We start from the raw sequence: 25,488 nt of genomic DNA on the forward strand, positions 1-25,488 counted from the left end.
TTTTTAATTTTTATAGTTGGGGCATTTGACATAAAAACGAGGTAGGGTCAGTTGAGGTAAATGGGGACAAGAGGTTTTGGAGCTTAATTTACAATTTTAAAATTAAGTTCAACGTTAATATTTTAACCTCAGATCACCTGCAAGAGGTGTTGAGTATTGCCAAGCTTTTATCTTGACAATTGGCAGCAAGATAAAAAAAGTTATCGCTCAATGCATAAAAACTTGAAAATCAAAGTCAAACTGTTTCAGTATTTTGTCTCGCATTTCAAAGAAAACATACTTAAAAATCATACCAAATTTTTTTCTTATTCCTTATGACTCCTATAACAGAAATTCACTTGAATTTTTTATTCTTGTCAATTTGGTTAATAATGGCAAGCTGTCCCCATTTAACCTGAGTTTTCGAATTTTTGGGGTAAATGGGGGCAGCTTGTCATTATTAACTAAATTAACAAAAATCAAAAATTCAAGTGAATTTCTGTTATGGGAGTCATAAGGAATAATTAAAAAATTTTGTATGATTTTTAAGTCTGTTTTTTTTAAATGCGAGACAAAATACTGAAATAAAAAAAATAAAAAAAAATAAAAAAATTTCAATTGGTTAAACTATTATATATCTACTACAAATTTTTTTCAAGTTTTTTTTATCCCTTAATACAGTAATATACTTAAGGAAACTTTTTTCTTAAAAGTTTATTAGCAACTATGCTGTCCCCATTTACCCCGAATTTTATGAAATTTTCTAAATTTTGGGGTAAATGGGCACAGTCAGTTTCATGCGTTTAAAGCTTATCTAAATTTTTTTCTGCTGCATAAAATTAATTCTGGGAACGTAAATAACAACTTAAAAAAATAAACCCGCAAATATTACCTTTTAAAGGAAGAAACTTACGTAATTTGTGAAAAATAGCGATTTTGTCCCCATTTACCCCAACTGACCCTATATATTTTCTAGTATTTTTCTCAAATTTAGATAATTCTTAAGTAATTCACAAATACCTAAAATATTAGCTTATTTTAAAAAAAATATACAAAAAGTATTAGTGGTTGAAATTTTGACATTTTAATTAACACTATTACTTTTAAATCCGTTTAACTTTTTAATGATAATAAAAAAGAATTAAATAAGGACAATGAAGTAAAAAATAAGAGTTAACTTTGAAAAAACTTTTTTTGTCATTGAAAACTACATGATAAATGCTTCAGAAAACCCTGCAAATTAAAATCCATAAAGTTTTCACATAGTTATACGGATTTGAATGTAACAGTATTACTTAAAGTATCAAAATTTCAACGCCACTACTTTCAATAATTTTTTTAAGAAGAATTTTTACTCTCATATAGAACAAACAATTTAACAAAATATTAAGCCAATCCAATAAGTTTAAATTTGGGACACTTGTTGAAGCAAAAAAATCGATTTTTTGAAAAGTTTAGTGCGGAATTACTTCTTAAAAATTATAAATTATATCTCTAAAAAATTATATTTACAATTTGGTACACTTAGAATATTACTGTCTGCGCTTGGGTTGAACTCCTCAATTATTAAAATTTGAGAGAAATTACAGATATGGCCCCTATGTATGAAATTACATATAAATATTTATCTGTATATTCTTTAACATAAATTTTTTAACACAATTTTTTTTATGTAATATAAAATAGTATTACATGAAAAATATTGATTTTTCCATATTTTTTACACAGGGTTCAATTTACCATATTTCACCCAAAATCGTTGAAGCTTATTTTTAGAAAAATCTTATAATTCATGAGAATGATTTTTTATATCAGCACATTTCATTATTGGTAATTTTTTAAAAATTATTTTGGAATTTGATTTTTTTTTGAGTTGCAAGGTAAAAAAGTTATTTAAACCGAAATAATTTTGCATTTGAGTGCAAAATTATAAATTAACCAATCATACTTTAGTTGATAACTTCTGATTGGTTATTTTTGCACCTAAATTTTTTTGCCATAAATTTATTCGGACAAATGAAAGTTCTGTAAAATAAAAATTCAGAATATTAAGAATTCTGTAAAATGTAGATGAATTCCAGTAAATGAAAATTCAGTTAGAATGAGAATGATTTCAAATATTCTGTTTGTAAAATAAAAAATATTGTTTATTTTATAGATAAAATATTTAAAAACATTCTTTTCTAGGCAAATTTTAATTTCCTGAATTATTATTTAATAGAAATTTCATTTAACCGAATTTTTATATTATAGAATTGTTACTTAAGCGAATTTTCTTTATACAGATTTTTTATTTCATCGAATTTGAATTTGACAGAATTATTATTTGTTCGAATTTTTATTGAACAAAATACATGCCTCGGATTATACTTTTTTTGACTTATTTAAATAAGATGAGACTTTTTCCACTTTTTTTTACATTTTTTAAACAATTTTTTTAAAGAAAATACGACTTTTTAGTATACAATGCAAATCTTTATTTTAATTATTTATCAAATTTTTAACTAAAATTTTTCTCTAAAATAATTATTTTTAATAATTTTAATGAAATTTTTCACAAATGCAATTAAATTATTTTTCAAATACAAATTTTATGAAATTTAACAATTGTTTATAATATAAAAAAATCGAATAAAATTACCAAAAATTACAATTTAAAACCTTTATAAATTTAATTATTTTTAAAATTTTCAATCCAAAATTTTTTGTAATTTAATAATTTCAATTATAAATCTTCTGAAATTCAATTATATTTAATCATTTTTATAATATTCTTCGAAAATTCAATTATCTGAAAGCATTTTTGAATTAAAAAATTTTTAAGTTCAATTTTTGTCTTTAATTTTTAATAAATTCTTCAGCAACAGATTTTTTTTTTAGAAATTTGTCCTACTTAATTAAAATTTTTTAAATTTACGTCTTTGATTTTGAAATATTGGAAATAAATTTTCTTGATAATATTTCTATAGAATTATTCTTATTAAGGAATTAATAAAATAGAATTAATATCTAATAACATTAATTGTTTAAAGTAAAATATTTATTAACTAAATTTAGTTAAAATAAAAAAATTGACTTTTTCAACCTTTTCCAAGACCGGAAAATAGTAATTTAAAATAGTAATTCTTTTAAATTAGTATTCGATTAAATGTAATTTCTATTAAATACTACTTCGGAGAAATGAAAATTTGGATAATAGTAAATGCGAGATAATGAAATTCTGTCAATTGAAAATTTTAACAAATTAATTTTAGAGCTTATTCATGCGTCTCAAAAAATCATTATTAGAAATTATCAGATTTATCTAAAAGTAGACTGCAACGACTTTTGTGTGAAATATAATGAACTGACACACAAATAACTAGTGTAAGTAAATGATATAAAGTTAACTTGTCATTAACAAGTTGTTTTATCTTGAGTATTATCAATAAAATTTTTTAACATTCGTCAGCACCATTTTTCTACTGTCATGGAAGAAAGTTGAGCTCTAGGTTTAGGTGACGGCCATCTCAAAGCGCTTTGACAAGATTCTGCTCTAGATGGTGTTCTTGGAGGTGGTTGAGGCGGCGCACTTAAATTCAAATTACATTCCGCTTGAATTAGTTCTCCATTAATGTCAGATCGTGATCCTCTATCAATCGTTGGTGGATCACCACGATAATTTCTTTTCGTCGGCTTTCTAAGAATTTCTTGAACACCACCACCCGATGATGGTGGTGCACTTTCAACTGACTGAAGACTCGCTGCTCTGTGCAATGACAATCTTAAAGGTTTCTTTGGTGGAGCTGGCCGTGTTTTAGTTGATTCACGAGGAAAGACATTAGGCACTTCAAAATTGTCTAAAGTACGCAATTGAGAATCCTGAAAAAAGATTTCGTTATTTCATATCATGCGCAAAGACTTTGATGCGTTAAACACAATAAAAATAATACCTGTAAACGATAATATGTTGGTTCCGAGTCGAAATCAAGAGATTGCATCTGATGGCTAGTTTTACGAGTTTTTTGCAGATGCTCCATTGCAGAATCAATTCGTGTTCTTCTACGTGGCGAATGACGTCGCAGTTGAGATTGTTTAAAAACTAAACTTGCTGTTGATCTAGTCAGTTGTGTTGCTGGTGATTTTTGTTTATTTCTTGATTTTTGATGGCCACCATTCGTCGCTCCGTCTGAGGAAAAATCTAATTCTTTTGAATTTCGTGATTCCGTTAGGCGTTTAAAATTCTCACTTTGTCTGCTTTTTACTGTAGGAAGACTTTGACGACTTTCTGTAGGACTTCGCATATTTAAACCGGGAAGATTTGCAACTAAAGCAGTGACTTGAGGACCTTTTTGAAATACCTATTTTGTTTGTAGAATATTTTTATTAAAACAGAGTAAAGTAAATAAATTGTAAAACTAATTATTGTATATATATTCATTTGAAATATAAGTACCTGTACATTCTTCTGTTGAGATGTTGGGGACTCTACTGATACTTCGGTCCTTGTTGGTGTAAGAAGGTCTCTAACCTGTTCTTCTAGATAGCCAATCCTGTGGGTGAGTCTGAGATTATCGGATCGCAGGGTACGCAAAGCTGTCAAGGATTCGCCTTTGCGTAGGACCACGATTTGCGCCGAGTCGGGGGCAACGGCCAGAAGTCTAGCCAGGTCGTTTCTTCCAGCTCCCACAACAAGCTTTCCATTCACTTCCAAGATCCTGAAAACAATGTCGATAGATAAAACCACATGCTTACAATTTCCACATACACACAACATATACACGCAACGGGCGTTCTAGCTTACAGCAGATACTCTAATCTTCGTTAGCATTAACTTCAATAATTTGATTATTGTGCATACGCGATGCACGGCTTTTATGAATGGAAGGTAAAATTACTGCTTCCTGCATACATCTATTGTGTGTGTAATAAAACTATAGAATACATATATACTCATCACCAGGAAGAAAATATTCACACCCAGGGAAAATACAAGAACATCTCTTTCTTCCTTATGAATGCAAATATAATCTTAAAAACCAAAAATGTAAAAATTAACATATATTTTCCTTTATGTTTTTCGACCTCAAAAATCCAAAAATCACATTTTTAAAAAATGTCAAAAACCGATTTTTCAAAAATTTTAAAATGCAAAAAAAGAATAGTTAATCGCATCTTTTGACCTATTATCGAATATTCTACGGTAATTTTATCCAGAGTTATTAACGAAGTTATTGATGTTAAAAATCTATCTCTCGAAACGCCCAAAAAATACCACTTAACACCTTTTTAAAATTATTATAATACTGAACAAGTTATCATAAATTTAATTTGTACACAAGTTTTAAATATTATATGTTACATTCTCAGTATTTTGATATAGTCGTCTGCTTTTTCATAAATCGACAAATATTCAAAACGTCAATTCGTCGTATTATCATCGTCATGTAAAAAGTTAAATTACTTGACAAAAATACTTCGACCAATTGACATTTCGACATTTTGCTAATTCAACGAATTGTTCGTTCGACTATTTGCCAATTCGATAAATTGACGTTTCGACGAAATTATATTTTTAATAGTGTTAAAATTCAAGGATTTAGAATTGCGACTATTTTTCGATTTGAGAAAAAGCAGGCGACTCGTTTTGCTAATTATAAAAATAGAATTGATAGATTTTCACAGCTGAGTTTGTCAAAAGTGTTGTGAAGAAAGTTAAACTCGATTTGTCGGGGACAGGGTCATGTGAAAATGCAGTTGCTATTAGTGAGGGCACACGGCGTACTTCCGGTACTGTTTCACGCTGTAAATGCCCTTGGGAACGGAACACCAAGATTGCTCATTGTTCTTCTTGACAGAAAAGGGTTACGCGATACCACACATTTTTTTGGCTAAACATTGATTCTACATTATTATATATTTGCAATAAGTGTATTAAATCAATTCTTTTACTTTTACTATAGTTATAAATACACATATTGAAAATAATTAAATGGTACGTGTTTTATTTAAAAAGACTATTTAACTTAAAAATGATGTCACTTTTATATATACTTTTCATACTTTTAATTTTTCAGCATTAATAAAAATGGTAAGATTATTTATAAAATAAAAATTAACATCAACTTATTTTATAAAGTAATTGAATTGAATTTATATCTAACTAATGTCAACTAATGTAGCTATTGTTCATTATATATATGAAAGTTCAGTTTCTATATCTACAAAATAACAAATATTTATAAAATAAATTAATCCAAATAGTTGTAGTTTTTGCATCTAGTATTAATAATTTAAAAATAATTTTTTCAGGATATTGTGGATAAATAATAATTTGTGTGACGTAATATAATACGTTTTCCATCAATTTTTTTCCTCTTTCCTCTTTTTAAATCCTCTTAATTCTTAATGTAAACTCTATAGAAAAATAAAATATCAAAGTATTCCTTTTGTATTACCTATTTCCATTAAAACAAAGAATACAAGAATTTTATACTTTAAAGAAGAATATTCTAGTCTCGAAAGAATAAATCGATAAGGTATCAGAATAGGAATTTTCCATTTAATACACTACCGTCAGAAATTGTGCGACCTCTGCTTTTTCGATGACTATAAAGTGATTTAAATCTGCAAAAATATTAAAACTAAAATTTTTTCTTCTTTATTTTATAAAAGCTAATAAAAGTCTGAAGGAAATGACACCTTGACAAAAAGAATATGTTAATTTTTCAATTAGATATCTAAGAAAAACCCAATTTTCAATGTTTTTACTATTTTTTTTATTTCTCTGGCAAAAAATTAATATTTTTAAACGTCCTTAGGCTTATTGAAATCTTTTTTTGTTATACAATTCAAATTATTTAAAACAATTAATGTCCACATTCTTCCCTAGCGTATGCAAACCGTGAAAGTTGACTAAAAAAAAGTCAAAAAATTAAATTTCAATTTTACAACAAAATGTAATGTTTAAAAATTAAATAAATAGATCATCTTAAGCTTCTTTGATTTATGTAAGTAAATTTAAGATTTGCATATTTTACTGATCATTTTTTGTCATTTAAATATTAATATTAATTTTTTGCCTTTTTTTGAGCCAATTTTTACGGTTTGCATACGCTAGAGAAGAATGTGAACATGAATTGTTTTAAATAATTTGAATTGTATAACAAAATGCAATTCCAATAAGCCCAAGAACGTTTAAAAATAAAAAATAAAAAAAAATTTTAGTTTTAATATTTTTGCAGATTTAAATCACTGTATGTCGTCGAAAAAGCAGAGGTCGCACAATTTCTGACGGTAGTGTATAAGATTACTTTTTTTGGGTGTATTTCTGTTTTTAACTTTAAGGTGAAATAAAATTGAACAGAAGAATATATATATAGATATACCTTTAACAGGCACGATCTTTAAACACAGACTGTGAAAGTCAAATGTGTTGGAAAAACGTGTTTTACAATTATCTGAAGTATAGAACTCCAACTCTTTCAAGAGAGAATAATAATTGTAAGCACACATCCGTTCTTTCATTCGTTGAACCAAGACCACTTCCGGTGAAATGTTTGACCGAATTTGACTCAAGAAGACTTTACAGAAAAAAATCTGAATCTTACAAACTACACTGATTAAAAAAAAACGACATCAGAGACTTTATATTAATGTGAAGAGGAATATATAACAATATCATCGCTATTTATAATTTGCAATTAAATTTTTTAACATAGAAAAAGCATTAAGTTTCATTGGCAAATGGATTTTTATAGTACTTACTAGCGTCATATCCTCTCTCGCTAACGCTCGCTCGGTTGAAATTGTACTCATTATTGTTTACTTATTTCAGTTCATTCATATGTATTTACTCTATTTTTTAAATTAATATTATAATAAATTTATTATTATCTTTAAGTTTTATATTTTTAAGAAATCTTTAATACTTTTCATAAATAAATAATTTATTTTTATGAATATAATGATTTGTGTTTTGTTCTACATTAGTTATTTTATGACTATAAAACGGTTGAAATATAACAAATTTTAAAAATGTTATTTCCTAAAACCCATTTTGGATTTTTAGAAATAACTATCATATTCGTTATCCTGAAAACCCTCAAGTAACAACTTTCAAGCAATTCCAATCAGAACTAATTTTATATAGGTAATTAATTATTTATCAGTATGGGCTAACTTTCCATGGTTAAATTTACTTTATTTTATTGTTTTAAATATAATATAATTATAATTATTATATTATTATTATTATAAAATAATTTTATTGTTTGTAAATAAAGTACGTATAATGACTATATTACAAAAGTTTATAATAAAACACTATTATTTAATAACTTATGTTACTAAAATAAAAAAATGATTAAATTTTTCTGTAAACTACGTTATAAAAAACATGTTTACATTATAATAATGAAGAACATTATAATAATAAACATATTTTTAAGAAAACTTTTAATGCTTTTCATAAATAAATAATTTATTCTAACAAATATTTTTGGTTGTTTCAAAGAATTTTTTTTTTTAGTTTTCACTAAACTGTCTTCGGGAATTACGCAACCTCTGTTTTTTCGATGATTATAATACGGTTTAAATATCTATAAATTTAAAAAGTGTTATTTCCTGAAAGTCCTTTTGAATTTTCAGAAACCATAAATTTTAATCAAAACTCTTTTTATGGGTAATTCATGAATTATTTAACAATATTGGCTAACTTCACATAGTTTAATTTAATTTCATAATATATAAAGTAATTCATGTGTCTTGTTTATTAAAAAAAATATTTTAATTAATAATATAATAGATTTTTGAAAAAGATAATTCATTATTTTGTTTAAATTTTAGATTTTTAATAATATTTTTTAATACTTTTTACAAATATTATAAAAATTATTATTTGCCATTGTTGGCAGCGCTGGAAAAATATTAAGAAAAAATTAAATTAATATTTCTGATATTCAAAACACAGCAGCGCCTTTGCTGGCAGCGCTGTAATAATGCCTCCTTTTGGCTATTGAAAAAAAAATATTTAAGTTGAGTTATCATTTTTATACATTAGTTCACTTAAAGAAGTAAAAATTTATGAAATTTAAAAAACAACAGCGCCTTTGTTGGAAGCGTTGGAACTATATAAAGAAAAAATTAAAATAATATTTCTGATATTTAAAATATTGTAGCGCCTTTGCTGGCAGCGCTGTAATAATGCCTCTATCTGGCTATTGAAAAAAACATTTAAGTTGAATTTTAATTTTTATACATTAGTTTATTTAAAATAAATAAAAATTCACGAAATTTAAAAAACAACTGCGCCTTTGCTGGCAGCGCTGTAATGGTGACTCCCTAAGGTTATTCAAAAAAATAATTAAGTTGGCTCGTATTTTTTTATATTTTTTTATTTAAAATAACATAAAGACTTTACCAGACCTCTTAAGTACTAAATTGAAAACCAAGTATCTATCCAAAACGTCCACGACGTGGGAGTTGGAAACGTAAATTAATAATTAATGAATTAATTATCAATTACGGCTAACTTTGGAGGGTGAAATAAAATTGTATTATATTTAAAATTATTTATACATAATTAATTACAGAGTACTTACTTATTAATGTATAAAAGTGATGACAGCTTCCACATAGCAACGATAATTCCCTAAAGCTTTATAGAATGGTCTTAGGTTACCTTGGAAAAGTTCCATTTTCAAGTTCAAAAAAGATGGTTTATGTCTTAAAATGTCCGCAAGTGAGGAAATGTTTAAGGCGAAACTTGACTGAATTTGTAAATTACAATTTCGTTGAAAGTTCAAAATGAAAATAGACATAAAATATGAACTACTTTTACAGTCGAAAGAAATATTTTAAAAAGCAGTTATAATGCCACTGGCATGGGATATCAAGTACCTCGAATATTGCAAAATCGAAATTATTAGATATCAAAAATATAAATTTAATTTTAATCATCCATAAATAGCTAAAACAAAATTTGCAAATTTTTTGCAAAAAACTTAAAAAAAAAATTCAGATTTTTTTCTAATTCATATGTTTAATTTATGTTTTTTTAATTTTGAATCATATCTGTACAAAAATTGTTGAAAAAGAATGTGAAAAACGAAAATTCTTGGCCCAGTGACGTCACGAAGACGACAAAACAAACATTTTAATATAATAGAAGATTATATTAAAAAGATTGTTCGTATACATGTGTATATACTTTGTGTATATGTGTGAGTATACATGTGTATGTACTTTGTGTATATGTGCGAGTATACATATGTGTATGTGTCTTGTGTATATGTGTGAGTATACATGTGTATCTACTTTGTGTATATGTGTGAGTATACATGTGTATGTACTTTGTATATATGTGTGAGTATACATGTGTATGTACTTTGTGTATGTGTGTGAGTATACATGTGTATGTATGTTGTGTATATTTTGTGTATATGTATGAGTGTATGTGTTTGTGCCTTGTGTATATGTGTATATGTGTGAGTATACATGCACTGAGAAAAATAATAATGTAATGTTAATAAAATAATTTGGTGGAGCACTTTTAGTTAAGGTTACAAAAATTTAGTTGACATAACAGTAACGAAAGAAGCAATCAATCGAGAAATTTAGTTGGCTGTACCAAAAATTTCGTTCAAGCTTTTGCGTCTGTTAACTGAATAATTTGGTTCTCCAAACCAAACCGTCTGAATGCTCAATTGCGCATGCGCTGTTCTCGTAAATATGGCTTATTTCTCTGTTTACGGATGTCACACGTTAACCATGCTTCGTTCTTCGTGTCGTCCAGTTTTATTCAAGTGTTTTCGGGATTTTTATGTGTTTCAGAAATTCGGTAAAAAAGTGTGTGTAGTGATGCATATCGAACAGAGAGAATAAAGCTTGTTAAAAGAACGGAAGTTTTTCTCCAGCCTGTATACTTTATGAAAATAATTTACACTCACATTGTCACTAGGATTCTTAGTGTAGTGGTCAGCGTTCTTGATTTGCGTTGTGTAGTCTGAGGGTTCGATCCCCAGCAGTGTTAGGTTTTTCCGCAATAGAAATTAATTTAAGTAGACATAGGGTGGTAGGTAATATAAAGCGAAAAGAATAAAAGAGGATAACAAAAGTGATAAAATTAAGTGAAAAATAAAAAATATAAGTGTGAGCCAAAAAATAATTTGGTTGAGAAAAGAAAAAAATTTTTTTCATTTAACTAAATTTTTTGTTTGCTTAAAAACAATAAGTTAGTTGTGCAAAACAAAAAATTTGGTAGACCGAACAAAATGATTCAACGAAAAAATTTAGTAGCCTGAACCAAACGGATTAGTTGCACATATATCAAATAAAAAATTTGGTTTGGAGAATCAAACTTCAGTAGATGATGCCAAACAGTTTCCTCAGTGTGTGTATCTACTTTGTGTATATGTGCGAGTATACATGTGTATGTGTCTTGTGTATATGTGTGAGTATACATGTGTATCTACTTTGTGTATATGTGTGAGTATACATGTGTATGTACTTTGTATGTATGTGTGAGTATATATGTGTATGTACTTTGTGTATATGTGTGAGTATACATGTGTATGTACTTTGTGTATATGTGTAAGTATACATGTGTATGTATGTTGTGTATCTTTTTAATATAATAAGGATATAAAACGTAATATATAGCAATGTCCAAAAAGAATTTTTGCAATAACTTTAGTATTGTTTTTACAATAAAAGTTTAAGAAAGGGTGTTTTTGTCAATTCTAAACCAGAAAGTCCCCTTAAATTGTTTTATTATTATTAGTATTAAATAAAAATTTAAAAATACTATAAAAATTTGTCTTCCTCGTATTAAACTATGTAGGGGAGGGTGGGACTAGTTGAACATTTTTTCACTTGATCGGTCATAGGTCCTCAAATTGCTTGCTATGCATACTGATGGATAAGTAACACAAGCCTGTAAAAAAACAAAAAATTTTGTTGTTTGTTGTTTCTACCGGATAAATCCAACTTGCTAGAGACTTGTCATATGAGTCAAATTAAAGCTTGAACCCTGTACTTTACGACGATATAGAGATATTGACAACAACAAAATAAATTAGCTCTCAAAAATGGTTTTTTAAGTTGTCAAGCATAAAAATTGACTCACAGTCACACTGTCCGTAAATACAACTATTTTAAAAACTATTTAAATTTAAAATAGCAGATCCAATATGTCGAATTGAATCAATTTTTAATAATTCGTCCCAATAACCGCCATTTTGAATTTTGAAAATCTGACATCATATCCATAATCCGCGACCCCGAAAACCCCCGAGTTACAAATTCCAAGCGAATCCGTGTATTTTTTATAATAGTTGTATTTATGAACAGTTGTTAGTCAATTTTTATGCTTGACAACTTAAAAAACCATTTTCGACAGCTAATTTATTTTGTTGTTGTCAATATCGATATATCGTTGTAAAGTACAGGGTTCAAGCTTTAATTTGACTCCTATGACAAGTCTCTAGCACGTCGGATTTACCCGGTAGAAATTTTCAAAAACTGCCAAAAACGTGATTTTTGGGATTTTCACTCCCACTTTTCTCAAAATCCAGACGTGATAGGAGGTTTTCGTTGCCAGATTCGGATTCAGCGCACCAAAAACTACGGGAAATGACTTCCCGATCTCTGACAACAAAATTTATTGTTTTTTTACAGACTTGCACTGAAGGAAATTTTTCGTAATTACTGCCATAATTCTTAATGTTTCTGTCATATCGTATAACTGAATTAACATGGCACTGTTACTGCCATACAGTTTGGGTAATGCAACCAAACGAATAGTACTTCTAAAGAGCAAGATGTCTGACTCAGACTTCACATGGCTAATATAACCCAACTTACCTGCAAATTTGACAGACTGTATAACCAATTCAACCAGAAATCTCAACCATAAGTTTATGGCTGAAATTTCGATAGAATTTCTTTCCGTGTGTGTAATCTATCCCTTTTTAAAAATCTCTATAGTAATATACTTCTAATGAGTCACATTTAAGTGCTAGAGTCGTTTAAGTAAAGTAAGTCAAACATGCCAACGTTCCCCACAGGTGAGGTAAGTTGAGCAAGACTATGGGGCAATTTAAGCAGTTAGAAATTCTATAGCCAAACCACGGCTAGTTTTCGTCAATTTTTTAGTGTCATGACAATGAAATATAAAGCAATTTTTTTAAAAATATTAATAATAGAAATATATTATTTGCTAACCTATCTCCTTTACAGAGTCCGGAATCCTCAACTGCCCAATCGACATAAAGTCCAGGTGCCTCCTCTCTTGGTCCAGCTCCAAATCGTGGACTCTTTGGATCGGCACTCACTTCTAGTGCGTGAATTGTTACCTGAATAGCTCCTGACACGCAACTGAAATATTTTACAATCTGTGTTTTATTATTTTAAATAATCATTAGAATCAAATAAAATAGGGGAGTGTAGTCATGAGTGGACAACGTTTTGTATTTTGTGCACAATTTTCTTTGAGGTAAACAATTAGCAAAGTTTGATATATACCGCTATAAATAGCTACAAGTTACATGTATTTAGAATTTTTTTTACTGTCACAAAAAGTTTTCTAGACATTTTTCAAACCGTGTTTTTTAACTTTCTTTTTTTGTAGTCGGGAGTGGACCACACTGCAAAAATTCTCCTAAAACTTATCAAAGACAATTAAATACTATAGAACTTCAATTGAGCATATGTCAATGCAATAACTGGTTAGGATTGCGAGCATTAGGGTGAAGGGTTCAATTCTCAGCGTTTAAGGATTTTTTAGTGTGTTAAAAAAAAAAATTAAAAATTATATGAATATGATAAAAATTAATAAGCTGTGTGTCAATTTTGCTAAGTAAAATTTGTTTTATTTATAAAAAACAATTAATATTTCTCACTTAATTAATATTTTCTTCTCTCACGTCTCATGCACCTAACCTCAAAATTGGTGACACACACCCGAGCTGTCCTAATAATCGGCGTTCCAGTGTATTATCAAAAACGACTAATAAGGACATAATAAATTATTTCGAAAAGGGCTCAACTCGAAAAAGCGTAAGTGTCATTTTCGCATAACAAATGATAGTGAAAATGACTAATTGTTTTTGGAGTTGAACCCTTTTGAAATTCACGATTCAATAATTATAATTACAAAAAATAATACAAAATTAATAATTTATACAAACATTTTTAAAAAACTTTAAACAACTTTTTTTATAATAAATGCAATAATATCATGATTGATTGTGGCTACCCCACTTTTCCCTATATGAAATTTGTTTACAAATTTAACCCGAACGAAAAATAGAACAAAGAGCAGTGTTTATTCAGTGAAAAGTACTTGAAACACATTTGTATAAAAAAAGTAATTATACTGTACCTGAAAATTGTGTCACTCTTTTGCTTCTCTTGGGTTTCTGCTAATTCGAGCGCTGCTTGAAGTGCTCTGCTTTCTTCTCGGAAAGTCAAGAGCTCCAACTCTTCTCGCCCTAGCCTGTACTCTAATTCTGCTTGTTGAATTCGTACATCGATATTGCTATAAAATGTTCAAATTATTATAATCCCTTATGATATTTCAAATGATGCTCATTTATAGTAAATATTTATTGTAAAGATAAAAAAAAAATAAAAAAAAAAATTTTTTTTTATAAAATTATAAAAGTTATAAAGAAGTAACATAAAATTAATTAAAAATAAATATTTTTTTGAAAAATTAAAACCCAATAAACATAATTTTAGCATTACATAATACTTAGTAAGAAGAGGATTAAAATAAGTTAAAATGATTACAAATAAGACTCAATTTCCAACCATTACATAACTAAACTATATATGGGATGGCATGTGTGGATTTCACTGTTTTAGTTCTCCACATAAGGTACCTAGTACGAAATTATATAGGAAATTATATGAGGAATTTCAATATAGATGTAGATCATCATAGTTCCACTCTTACACCGCAAGATGGTGATGATTTTTTGTCTCACACTTGAAACCAGTCTCGAATACTATAAAAGCTGAGAGACCTTTTGGACTGCAGCGCGCGGAACAAGGTAAGTGACAGCAGCGCCACAATGGTTTTGGTGTGCGGCGGTACAATTTTGGGAGCGTGACTGTCCAAAATGTTGGTGAGTACCCAGTAAAAAAAAAAGAATTAGGAGTAAGCGAAAAGAATTGATGGTAACTTAAGCTGAATGCGGTTTGGCGAAGAAACCGAATTGGAACGTTACGGTGAATTATTTTTTTCTTACCGTGAATTCTTTTCTCTTAAACATTTGAATTGACGTTTGTTTATTCGAGTTTGCATTATAAATGAATAAGAATAAATGTTTCGAAGTCTAAAAAAGCCGATTTGGAATAAGACATATATAATTTTTTAAAAAGAAATAAAAGTGAAATGTGATAGATTTACCGACAATTTTACCATGTGAGTACTACTCATATGGTAAATTTATCATATGAACACTACTCACTTGATAAAATCGTCGGTGAATCTGTCACACTTCGCTTTCATTTATTTTTTTTAAATTATATATTTCTTATTTCAAATCGGCTTTTTTGTAGACTTCGAAGCATTTATTTTATTCATTTATAATGTAAACTCGAATAAACAAACGTCAATTCAATTCAAATGTTTAAGAAAAAAGAACCCTGCTAAAAATAAAATCAGAAATCAGTCTCAAAACGTCAGAAATCCTGACGTTTTGAGACTATTTTGATCTTCTGTGATGCTGCTGACTAATTCTGACTTAAATAGTTTTTATGGGCCTGACGTTTTCTAAAAAGTGACGATTTCTCACTACGTTTTATTTTTTTTATAAAAAGGGTTCCAAGAGAGGTACCAAGGCCACTCAAACCCACCATATAACTCTATTATATTATATATTCCCTTTTTCCAACAGAAGGGTCCTTTCGAGGGTCCATCAGGTTTTATGACATTTTAATGCAAAATAAAAAATTATTTAAATTTAAATAAATATTTTTTTAAATGTTATATTTGTAATTTATAGATTTTAACGATTCCAATGATATAAAACATTATGTAAAAACTCTAAAATTACATAATGATTATACAATAAATACTCCATTAATTAAAATTAATTCTCAATAATTTAAAAATATTTGCAAAAAATTTTATATCGTTGTAATTGTATTAACATGTACATTACGAATATAATATTTAAAAATCATTTTTTTCAAATGCAACAATTTTTAATTTTGCAATGAAAAGCCATAAAACCATAAAAGATCCTTCTGGCCTATACTTTTCTTTTTGTCCTTTTCTAACGTACATATATATAATATATATGGAATCAAGTTTGTAAGACAAGGACAGAAAAGGGAAGGCGTCAATGACTACGACTATACTTTTAAAGTCCCTACTTCAAATTTGTATTTATTATTTTACAGTAAGCTAGTTTCCTTACATTTAGTTATAAGAAAGCAACATATGTTGAAAACCTATTCTTACCATTGTGTTAACTCTATATATATATATATTTGAAAAAAATTAGAAATCGCTGGCTATTTCACATAAAAGTTTATTTTTTTACAACTATAGATGAGCAAAAACATTCTGGTCTCTTGTAAAATAGAATATATGAATTGATCGCTCAATCAATCTCTGAGCGAATTTGATCCAGTTTCCACTAAATATAAATTTGATTTGAACCAAATATTACATCTAATTATAGTGCAGTATGCTAAAAAGAGAAATTAAAATTAGTAATTATTTAGTTGATTTGTGGAAGAATTATGTTAAATTGAATTTTAATAATATAGTAATTAATATATGCATATTAATTAATTCTTATCATTATAATTAATTATAATAGTGATGAATGTGCTAAAACGTGAGCGAAAAACCTGATAAAATTCGCTCAGAGTTTACTTGAGACAATCCGGCAGTATCTTATTATTCTAGACTATTTTATTTGTATATTACACATATTCTTTTAAGTTCGAATTCAAATAATATTTACATACGAATTTTTTGTTTAATTAAATATTTGCTGAAGCAAATTTTATTAATTGAATACATTAATATATGATAATTGGACTACAAATGTTTTTTGATCAATATAACAATATACCTATTACTATTTTAACTTTACTTGTTAATTTTTAAAAATTATAAAATTTTTTAAAAATAATAATAATAATTATCAACAAAATATGTTGATAAAATTGAAAAAAAGTAATAAGATCTTCTATTTTCATAAAACCGTATTCTATTTTTAAGATCTCAGTTAGGTTAGTTTAGCTCAGGGGTTAGGTATTCGGTTTGCGTTCGTTAGGTTGTGAGTTCGATTCCCTGCGTTTGCGAGATTTTCTTCGATAGGAGTAAATAAATATAATAAATTGTAAATAATAATTAAGAATGTGTAACGTAAAGATAAAAAAATGTTGTACGATAATTTATTTTTTTAATGATAAAATATTGATTTTTTTTAATTTTTAAATATTTGTAGTCAGAATTCATGAGAAGTAAGTCAGGAATCTTCAAAACTATTTTATAGAAAGAAATGTCATTTAACATCACAAATAGTCACAGGGTTTAATGATTTATGGTATGGCAAAAAAAAGGGTCTCCGACCTCATAAAAAATCTGACTACTATTGACGATTCTTTGACTAAACCTCACTTATTGTGGTGTTCTGTGACTGCAATCGTAACAAAAACAGTCTCAAAACGTCAGAGATCCTGACTAATTTTTTGACGTTTTGTGATTTTATTTTTAGCAGGGAATTCACGGTAAGAAAAAAATAATTCACCGTAACGTTCCAATTCGGTTTTTTCGCCAAACCGCATTCAGCTTAAGTTACCACCAATTCTTTTCGCTTACTCCTATTTTTTTTTTTTTACTGGGTACTCACCGAAGTTGTAGAGACGCCACCTTTGGTTTGTAGCTGTACAACTTTTTGGTAGACACGCGCCCAAAAATGTACTGCAGCAGCCCAAACGTATAGTCTCGTAGCTTACCAACAGAATGCTCCGCAGCCGCCTGTCGAAAGTCGGTTACGGTGCAAAAGGTCTCTCAGTGTATGTAAGCCGAGACTTTAACACAGAAGGTGTATTGCAATGCACAAATTTTTTTCATTTCAGATGAATTGCAGTAATATTATTTGATTTTTAATTAAATAATTTTTAAGTTTTGTAAACTGCCGTCTGCATAGAGTAGTCAACTGAAAATTCCCACATGAAATCCTATATTGATTTTTTTATATAATTTCATGTGAAAAATTGTTGTAGGGAATGGACAAAAATAATGTGCCAAAAAAATTATAGGAAATAATGTAGGAATTCACATAGATTTCAATGTAGAAGCAACATAATAAATTCCTACATGAAATCATACACCAAATCGTGACACAATTTCCTATATGATTTTACATGGGATCCTATATGGATTCCTATGCTATGTGGGACCTGGGATTTCATAAGGGTTTTTATAGAGGAATCTATATGGGATCATATATAGGATCCCACGTGGGGATTTTCAATAGGGTTGTACAAGAAAATATATTTAATAATTGTATACAAGAAAATGTTTTTATTAAACATTTTGGTAACCCGTGTAAAAATATACCTATGTGAATACTGTTTGTTATTTGGCCCTGATAAGAATAGCCTGATTTTATCTGATTAAGGAATTTTTGGGGCCTGACAGGGTACCAGAATGCAGATGTCACTTTAAAAAAAATCAAAAAATGGAATGCTTAGTGTTTGTTTGTTGTAACTAATAAAAATATCAACAAATAAAAAATGTCAAAAGATAAAAAAATAGCAAATGGTAAAAAAAAGAAAATGGCAAATTGTAAAGAATGGCAAAACACTACAAAAAAATATAGCAAGCACAATTGGAGTTCTCGCTATATTTTTTTTGTAATATACACGCAAAAATACGTAAAAGTGTATAAATTTGAAACTCTTTAGATAAAATATTCTTCGTTTTTTGGGGAAAAATCATGATTTTTATCGAAAATTATCAGTTTTTCCTTGAAAACACTATGATAATTAACTCCAATCGTTCTCAATATATTTTTTTTGTAATCTACACGTAAAAATACATAAAAAAGTATAAATTTGGATCCCTTAGGATAAAATTTTCTTCTTTTTTTATTCGAAAAATCCATGATTTTTTCTACAAATATGAGTTTTCCTTAAAAACAATATGAACATCAACTCCAATTGTGCTCGCTATATTTTTCCTGTAATCTACACGCAAAAATACGTAAGTATACCAAATATGAACTGCCTTCGTCAAATATTGTGTGCGCTAGGAGGATTAATCGCTTTTTTTCAAAATTTTTGATTTTTCCTTGACAACGCTATGTAAATTAATCCGAATCATGTTCGCTATATTTTTCCTGTAATTTTCACGTAAAAATACATAAGTGTACCAAATTTGAGCTCTCTATGTAAAAAGATGTGGCAACCAGGGGGGGGGGTACATAGTCATTTTTAGGGATTTTTCGTAAAAATTCATGGTTTTTCCTTGACAACGCTATGATAATTAATTCCTATGAGATTCGCTATATTTTTCCTGTAATCTACACGCCAAAATACATATGTTTACCAAATTTCAGCTCTCTAGATAAATTCGTGTGGCCGCTAGGGGGGGGGGGGGTACATGACTTGCTTCACTAGTCTCATTAATAGGGTTCCCCCTTCGGGTACGGAACCCTAAAAATCAAAAAATGGAATGCTTAGTGTTTGTTTGTTGTAACTTAAACAATGTTATATCTGAAATTAAGATAAATATGGCATCTCTGACTATCCGATTTGGCCTCTATGTTTAAAATTCATCGTTAGGACTTGATCAGGTGAGGGGTTTCATTTGATCATTTCCCTGATTGGAACCTACTTTGCCTGAACTGGTCTTGATAGGAACAACGTTTCAATTTCTATACGGGCAGACTGTGTAGGCTAACGGTTCCTGTGTAGGAACTAATATTAGGAATCTGGCAAGGATCCTAGACTAATCCTATACAGGATTCTGCCAGGCTATTTTGCATGATATTGAAACAGGGATCCATGTACAGGAACATTAGTTACTAAGGTTTCTTTGCAGGTTCCTGTACGAGAAAATGTATTAAAAATAATGTCGTGTAAATGTTCATACACAGAAACACATGCCAAGGAACATTCTATGGAGGTTCATGTACAGGAACTTTTATTTAAAATTTTGTGTTAAACTTTCAGACAAAGGAACTTGTAGAGGAATCTTAGTACTAATGTTATTGCACAGCATTCCTGTTTAAAATGACCAGAAATGTATCTTGATTTTTTATTATTTATAACCAGAAAAACTAGTAAGAGTATATTTAAAATTTTATTGTTGTCAGATTAAGGAGAATTCTATAGTTATTCTAACCAAACATTTTTTTCATTGTACCCTCTCCTTAAATTACACAGGTCAAGACTGATTTTGGTGCGGCAAATGTCAAAGCTGTTTCTGATAAGTTTTCTCATGCTGAACACGAATCCGTAAACGAAAAGTTCCTATCAGCTCTAGTTTTTGATGAAAACGGGTTTAAAGTGTCAAAAAAATCGCGTTTTTGTCAAACTTTGATATTATTTACAGTCATATTATTGTTATTACTTTGACAAACAAAGTCGTAGAACCTTTTACTTGGGCTTCAATCGAAGCTTAATGTTTTTACTACAATTCCCAAAAAGCACCTTTTTGTCACTATGACCTCAAAGTCATTTGTATTACATTTTTGGGTCGCAAAAATTAATTTTGGAAAAGTTTCAGAGCGTACCTCCAGCAATGAAACAAAAGGCCATAGAACTTTTTTTTGGGCTTAAACTGAAACTAAAAATTATTGGTAACAATTGTTAAAATAGCTTCCTTTGTTGAAAGTAAACAATTTATTACTAATTACTTTGAGGTTAAGGTTCTGGAAATTAATATTCAGGGATTGTAGTCTAAAGTTAAAACTTTAGTTTAAACCTAATAAAAGGTTATATGACCTTTCATTTCATCGCTGGAGGTACGCACTCAAATTATTCAAAAATTAATTTTTGCAACTCAAAAACGGATTACAACACTGAAAAAAAATTCTAGTTAGAATAACCAGAATTATGGTTATTCCAACTAGAATTCTGGTTAGGGTATATTTAACATTAGGATTCTGGTTAGGCTAACCAGAATTCTGGTTATTTTAACAAGAATTCTAGTTAATGATGAGACAAACATCTATTTTGGTCTTGACCATGGAAATCTAATCTCGTCTCGAAAGTGTCGAGTTTTGTGGCATCATTACAAAGGATGAAGTCATTGCAATATTAAAGAAATTTATGAAGATAGTGGAAAAGCAGTTCGATAGACAAGTAAAATGTGTATAAGGTCTAACAACGAAACAGAAATAAAAAATTTTACTACTAAAAAATTATTGGAGAAACTTGAAGTTTTACATATAATAATAAACACCTACACACCGCAACAGAACGGATATATCGAAAGAGAGATGCAAACTATTGTGGAGTTAGTACGATCTGTTCTGCATGTACAAAAAATGACAATAAGCTTTTGGGAAGAGGCTATCAATTACGCAGTATTCACTATTAATTAGACTGGAAGTAGCTCTATAAAGGACAGAAGTCCTGCCGAACTTTAGTTTGGACGAACAATCTATTTAAACTGAGAAGTTTTGGATGCGAATGCATGTGTTAATCAAGGATCACAAAAAAAAGATGGTTAAAAAGTCAGTGAAAGAAGTTTCTGTCGGTTACGATTTCGACTCATCATGTATTTAATTTTTAATAAAAAGTTTGAATCTGAACGAAGTCCTACATTCCGTAAGGTTGAAAATCATTTGATCAGATCTATCGATTTTCAAACTTATGTCAAATCGATTAAATAGGTTTTTACTTTGGACAGCAGATTTTTGGATTTCTGAATTTTTTGAGTATTCAATTTGTTTGTTGTATGATTGAACTATTGAAAATTGACGTCAAAGTGAATTCAAGAAATAAAATTGTCAAATCAAATTACACATTCTACATGCAGGTTTCTACTACTTTTTTAACTACTTGTCAACCTGTTCTTAGGATCAATTGAAAACTTAGATTCTAAGGAATAATTATATAGAACGACAATTTTTTTCCTTAAATCACTTGGACCATGCAAAATGTCGAAGTCAAGGTAGGAAATTTCGTAAAAATTATAATAATTTTGGTTTAACATCTGCAAGAAAAATACCACTTTGTTTTAGCGTAAATCTCTTATGGGAATGAGGGAATAATATGAAATAAATAAATAGATTTTTAATAGAAAAATAATCCGAAAGTTATTTGAAACTAACATTAATTAATTACTGACAATTTAAAAGCTTTGTGTAATCATTTTAATTTATTTTAATCAACTTCTTACCGGCCAGTGTGACTCACTCGGTAATATCTAAGCGTTCAAGGGCTAGCTTTAGATTTTTTATTGCAAGCTTTTTATTGTCGGCATCTCGACGCAATCTTTGAAGACGTTCCTCGGTTGTTTTTTTATCGGTATCTTTTAAGGGAGGCGCTCCATTGCGCAAAGCCAAACGGTTACTCAAAGTATTGCACAGTTGCCCCTTCAGTCTGTCAAAAAATACAATTAAGTTAGCGGCTACTAACTCACGCTTTTAATTTGGTTAATTATAAAAATCCATTTTAGAGAAAGCACTAAGAACACTGATGTTTATCAATGGCTTAATGAAAAAATATGATTAATTGATAGTAATTAAAAAATCATAAATATAATCATGAAAATCAATGGCAATTAAATAATTGTTGCCAAATCATAAGATACATGAAACTGAAAAATTAAGTTAAACAGATTAAACAAACTATTTCAATTTAAATTAAAAATTCTTTTCTTACGTTTGTATAATATTTTCTTTATCTCGTAATGCAATGCGAAGGGAATCAAGTTCTTTATAGTGATCCCGATTGCGATGACTTGCAGGTGAGGTCATACCACCGGAAATACTACTTCCCTTCTTCCGCCTTGGGGTCGTTGACAGAGACACCTCAATGCTTGCCATCTGCAAGTAGATAATTTTAAAATTGTTAATCAACTTTTGTAATTGGAGTTTCTTGTTAACCTTAAACTAAAAATGCGAAATCCATAATTGAGGGGCCACATCAAGAAGACTAAAAACAGGAGGTATAACGTTTATCACCATATCTCCCTTTTTTGTAAATAAAATTTTTTGTTACTTCGTGCTTAAATAAATTTTGAGTTGACGAAACCATTGGATTCAACAAAATTAAAAATATTTTACTCATTTATATTATTTTTTAATACAAAATACTAAATGTTTGATTTTCAGCTTTTATTATTTTGCCAAAAAAAAGTATGCGAGAAAGTTTTACCAACGAAAAACTTCAAGCGAAAATGTTGTTCCTTATGGTATGGAGAAGTTTTTCCTGAAGTTTCAGATCGTTCAGTCAAAAACTGTAAAAATTAAAAACATTTTTATTCCAGCATTCGTTACATGTAAAGTAACCTGTAAAATAAAATATGAGGGAACAGAATAACGAACGAAGTGAAGTATTCATATTGAAAATCAAAAAATAAGCGTCACTGAATCAGTTTTCAAATAATTTTCATTAAAATTATTTAATAATAAAGCCCACGTGAAAAAGTTATCGGGAGATCCCGGAAAACTTTCTAAAAATAGTTTTTTTTTTTTTTTTTTGAAATTTTCCATAAAAATTGACCAGATTTATTCACATCTATTCGGGGTTCAATATTTTGTGGAAGATGACACTACCCAATGTCATTTTTTATCTCCTCGCTTTAGGAAACCCACGTGAATCAGTTCCGTGGACATTTTGCACATTCATTCGTCTGGGACTTTTGAAACAGGATATACAATTATCACTAAAAATAGCGTAAAACTAATAATTTTTAACTATTTTTCGATTTTCTTGCCTTAAAGTAATACTGATTAAATTTTTAAGATATTGCTAAAACCCAATCTTTAATTTTCATTTTACATAAATAGTTATATTGATTTAAATAAACAAATGAAAATTACTTTTTTCTACGAATCGTATGCATATCGCAATAAAATCAAAATAGTTTTTTATTATTAGACACTTACTCTCTAAATTTGAATCAGCGACTATTCGATTATTCGTAGCTGCATACTCTGGGCTGATTAAAATAGCAACTATTCGCTAGTAATAAGCGAATTTTCAATAAGTGATTATTTACTTATTCCCAGCTGCATACTCCGCTCTAAGAATAAGCGAATAGTCGCTAATTCAGATTTAGAGAGTTAAGTACTCCTACAGATTTGTGATTTGTAAAATTGTGTTCGAGTAGAACACACGTAATTTCCCGCGTGAAAATCACACTTTGGGATAAAGCTAGCGAAAAATAGGGAAAGATTTTAGCCAAGGTTTTCCAATTTTCACTATCACTTTAAAATACTGGAAAAAGATAGCAAACCATTGCTTATGAGCGTTTCCCATCCTACTTTATTTTAACAACATATAACATTGCAAATTCTTGCCAAAGAATTGCAAAAGTATGGAAGCAAAAAAAACATATTTTCTCTTTTTTTTAATGGTTGATTTCTACGAGTGTGAAGTTTGCAGTTCGTGGCGTAGCTGGCGCACGAGAAAAGACGAGAACTGTAAACACACGAGCTGGGAATCATTTACCTCCCGAGTTGCACATACTACTTTTTCTAACACACGTATTCCAAAAGTACAAATATTAAGTAAAGCAAAAAAAACATTTTTTCTAACACACGCACCGAAACTATATCATTTCTTACCTGCGTGGCGGGAGAAAAGTATAACTTTCCCCTCCCGGTGTTGTTACTAATAGATAGAAAAAAAGAATTTGATTTTGTTTTATAATATAAATTGTTAAAACTGACAGGCTATCAATTTAAGAAAATTTAATTTGTAAACTTTCGACAAAATATTATTAAATTTTCATTAAAAATTTAATAATTGTGTTCAATGCTTTATTTAATATTTGTACTTTCGGTATAGGTGTGTTAAAAAAAAAGAATGTGCAACTCGGGAGGAAAATGATTCCCAGCTCGTGTGTTTACAGTTCTCGTCATCGCTTGCAAGCACTCGCCTCGAACTGCAAACTTCACACTCGTGGAAATCGTTGTAAAAGAGCCTCGGAAAAAATGCCCCTTTTTCGTACCTCGAATTTTGAAAATTTTTTTATGCCTAATGGTTACATATGATGACCCAATAATCCCTGCAAAATTTCAAGATGAGCATGTACCACCTTTCCGAAATACAGGGGGTCAAAGGGGGCCATGTCCAAAAATAGAATATGCAATATAATCGAATAATAATGTTAAAAAAATCAGACAAAATGGTTCCCTTAAGATTTTCGTCTGCTGATTACGAATCTAAAGTCCGTTTTCAAAAATTCAAAATGGCGGATCCAATATGGTGGACAACAATTTTAAAAATCGATCCAAATTGCCTAAAAATCGTTACTCAGGGGTTTTTGGGGTCGCTGATAACGGATATGATGTGCGTTTTTAAAAATTCAAAATG

General features: G+C 28.9%; 1 protein-coding gene across 1 annotated transcript in view; it reads right to left on the minus strand.

Annotated features, from left to right (window-relative positions):
- Window positions 1–3,085: 3,085 nt before the first annotated feature.
- LOC127278907 (uncharacterized) overlaps window positions 3,086–25,488 on the minus strand; it is an 84,370-nt gene continuing 61,967 nt past the window's right edge. The window contains exons 5-11 of the mRNA XM_051300849.1: window positions 22,828–22,991; window positions 22,360–22,545; window positions 14,342–14,497; window positions 13,183–13,335; window positions 4,415–4,676; window positions 3,912–4,319; window positions 3,086–3,840 (exon numbers count right to left, since the gene is read on the minus strand). Coding sequence (XP_051156806.1) covers window positions 3,427–3,840; window positions 3,912–4,319; window positions 4,415–4,676; window positions 13,183–13,335; window positions 14,342–14,497; window positions 22,360–22,545; window positions 22,828–22,991 — 1,743 coding nt within the window. The 3' untranslated portion in view covers window positions 3,086–3,426. The remainder of the gene's footprint in view (window positions 3,841–3,911; window positions 4,320–4,414; window positions 4,677–13,182; window positions 13,336–14,341; window positions 14,498–22,359; window positions 22,546–22,827; window positions 22,992–25,488) is intronic.

Source organism: Leptopilina boulardi, unplaced genomic scaffold (assembly GCF_019393585.1).
Source record: "Leptopilina boulardi isolate dan_hultmark-lab unplaced genomic scaffold, ZJU_Lbou_2.1 LbouV2_213, whole genome shotgun sequence".
Classification (NCBI taxonomy): Eukaryota; Metazoa; Arthropoda; class Insecta; order Hymenoptera; family Figitidae; genus Leptopilina; species Leptopilina boulardi.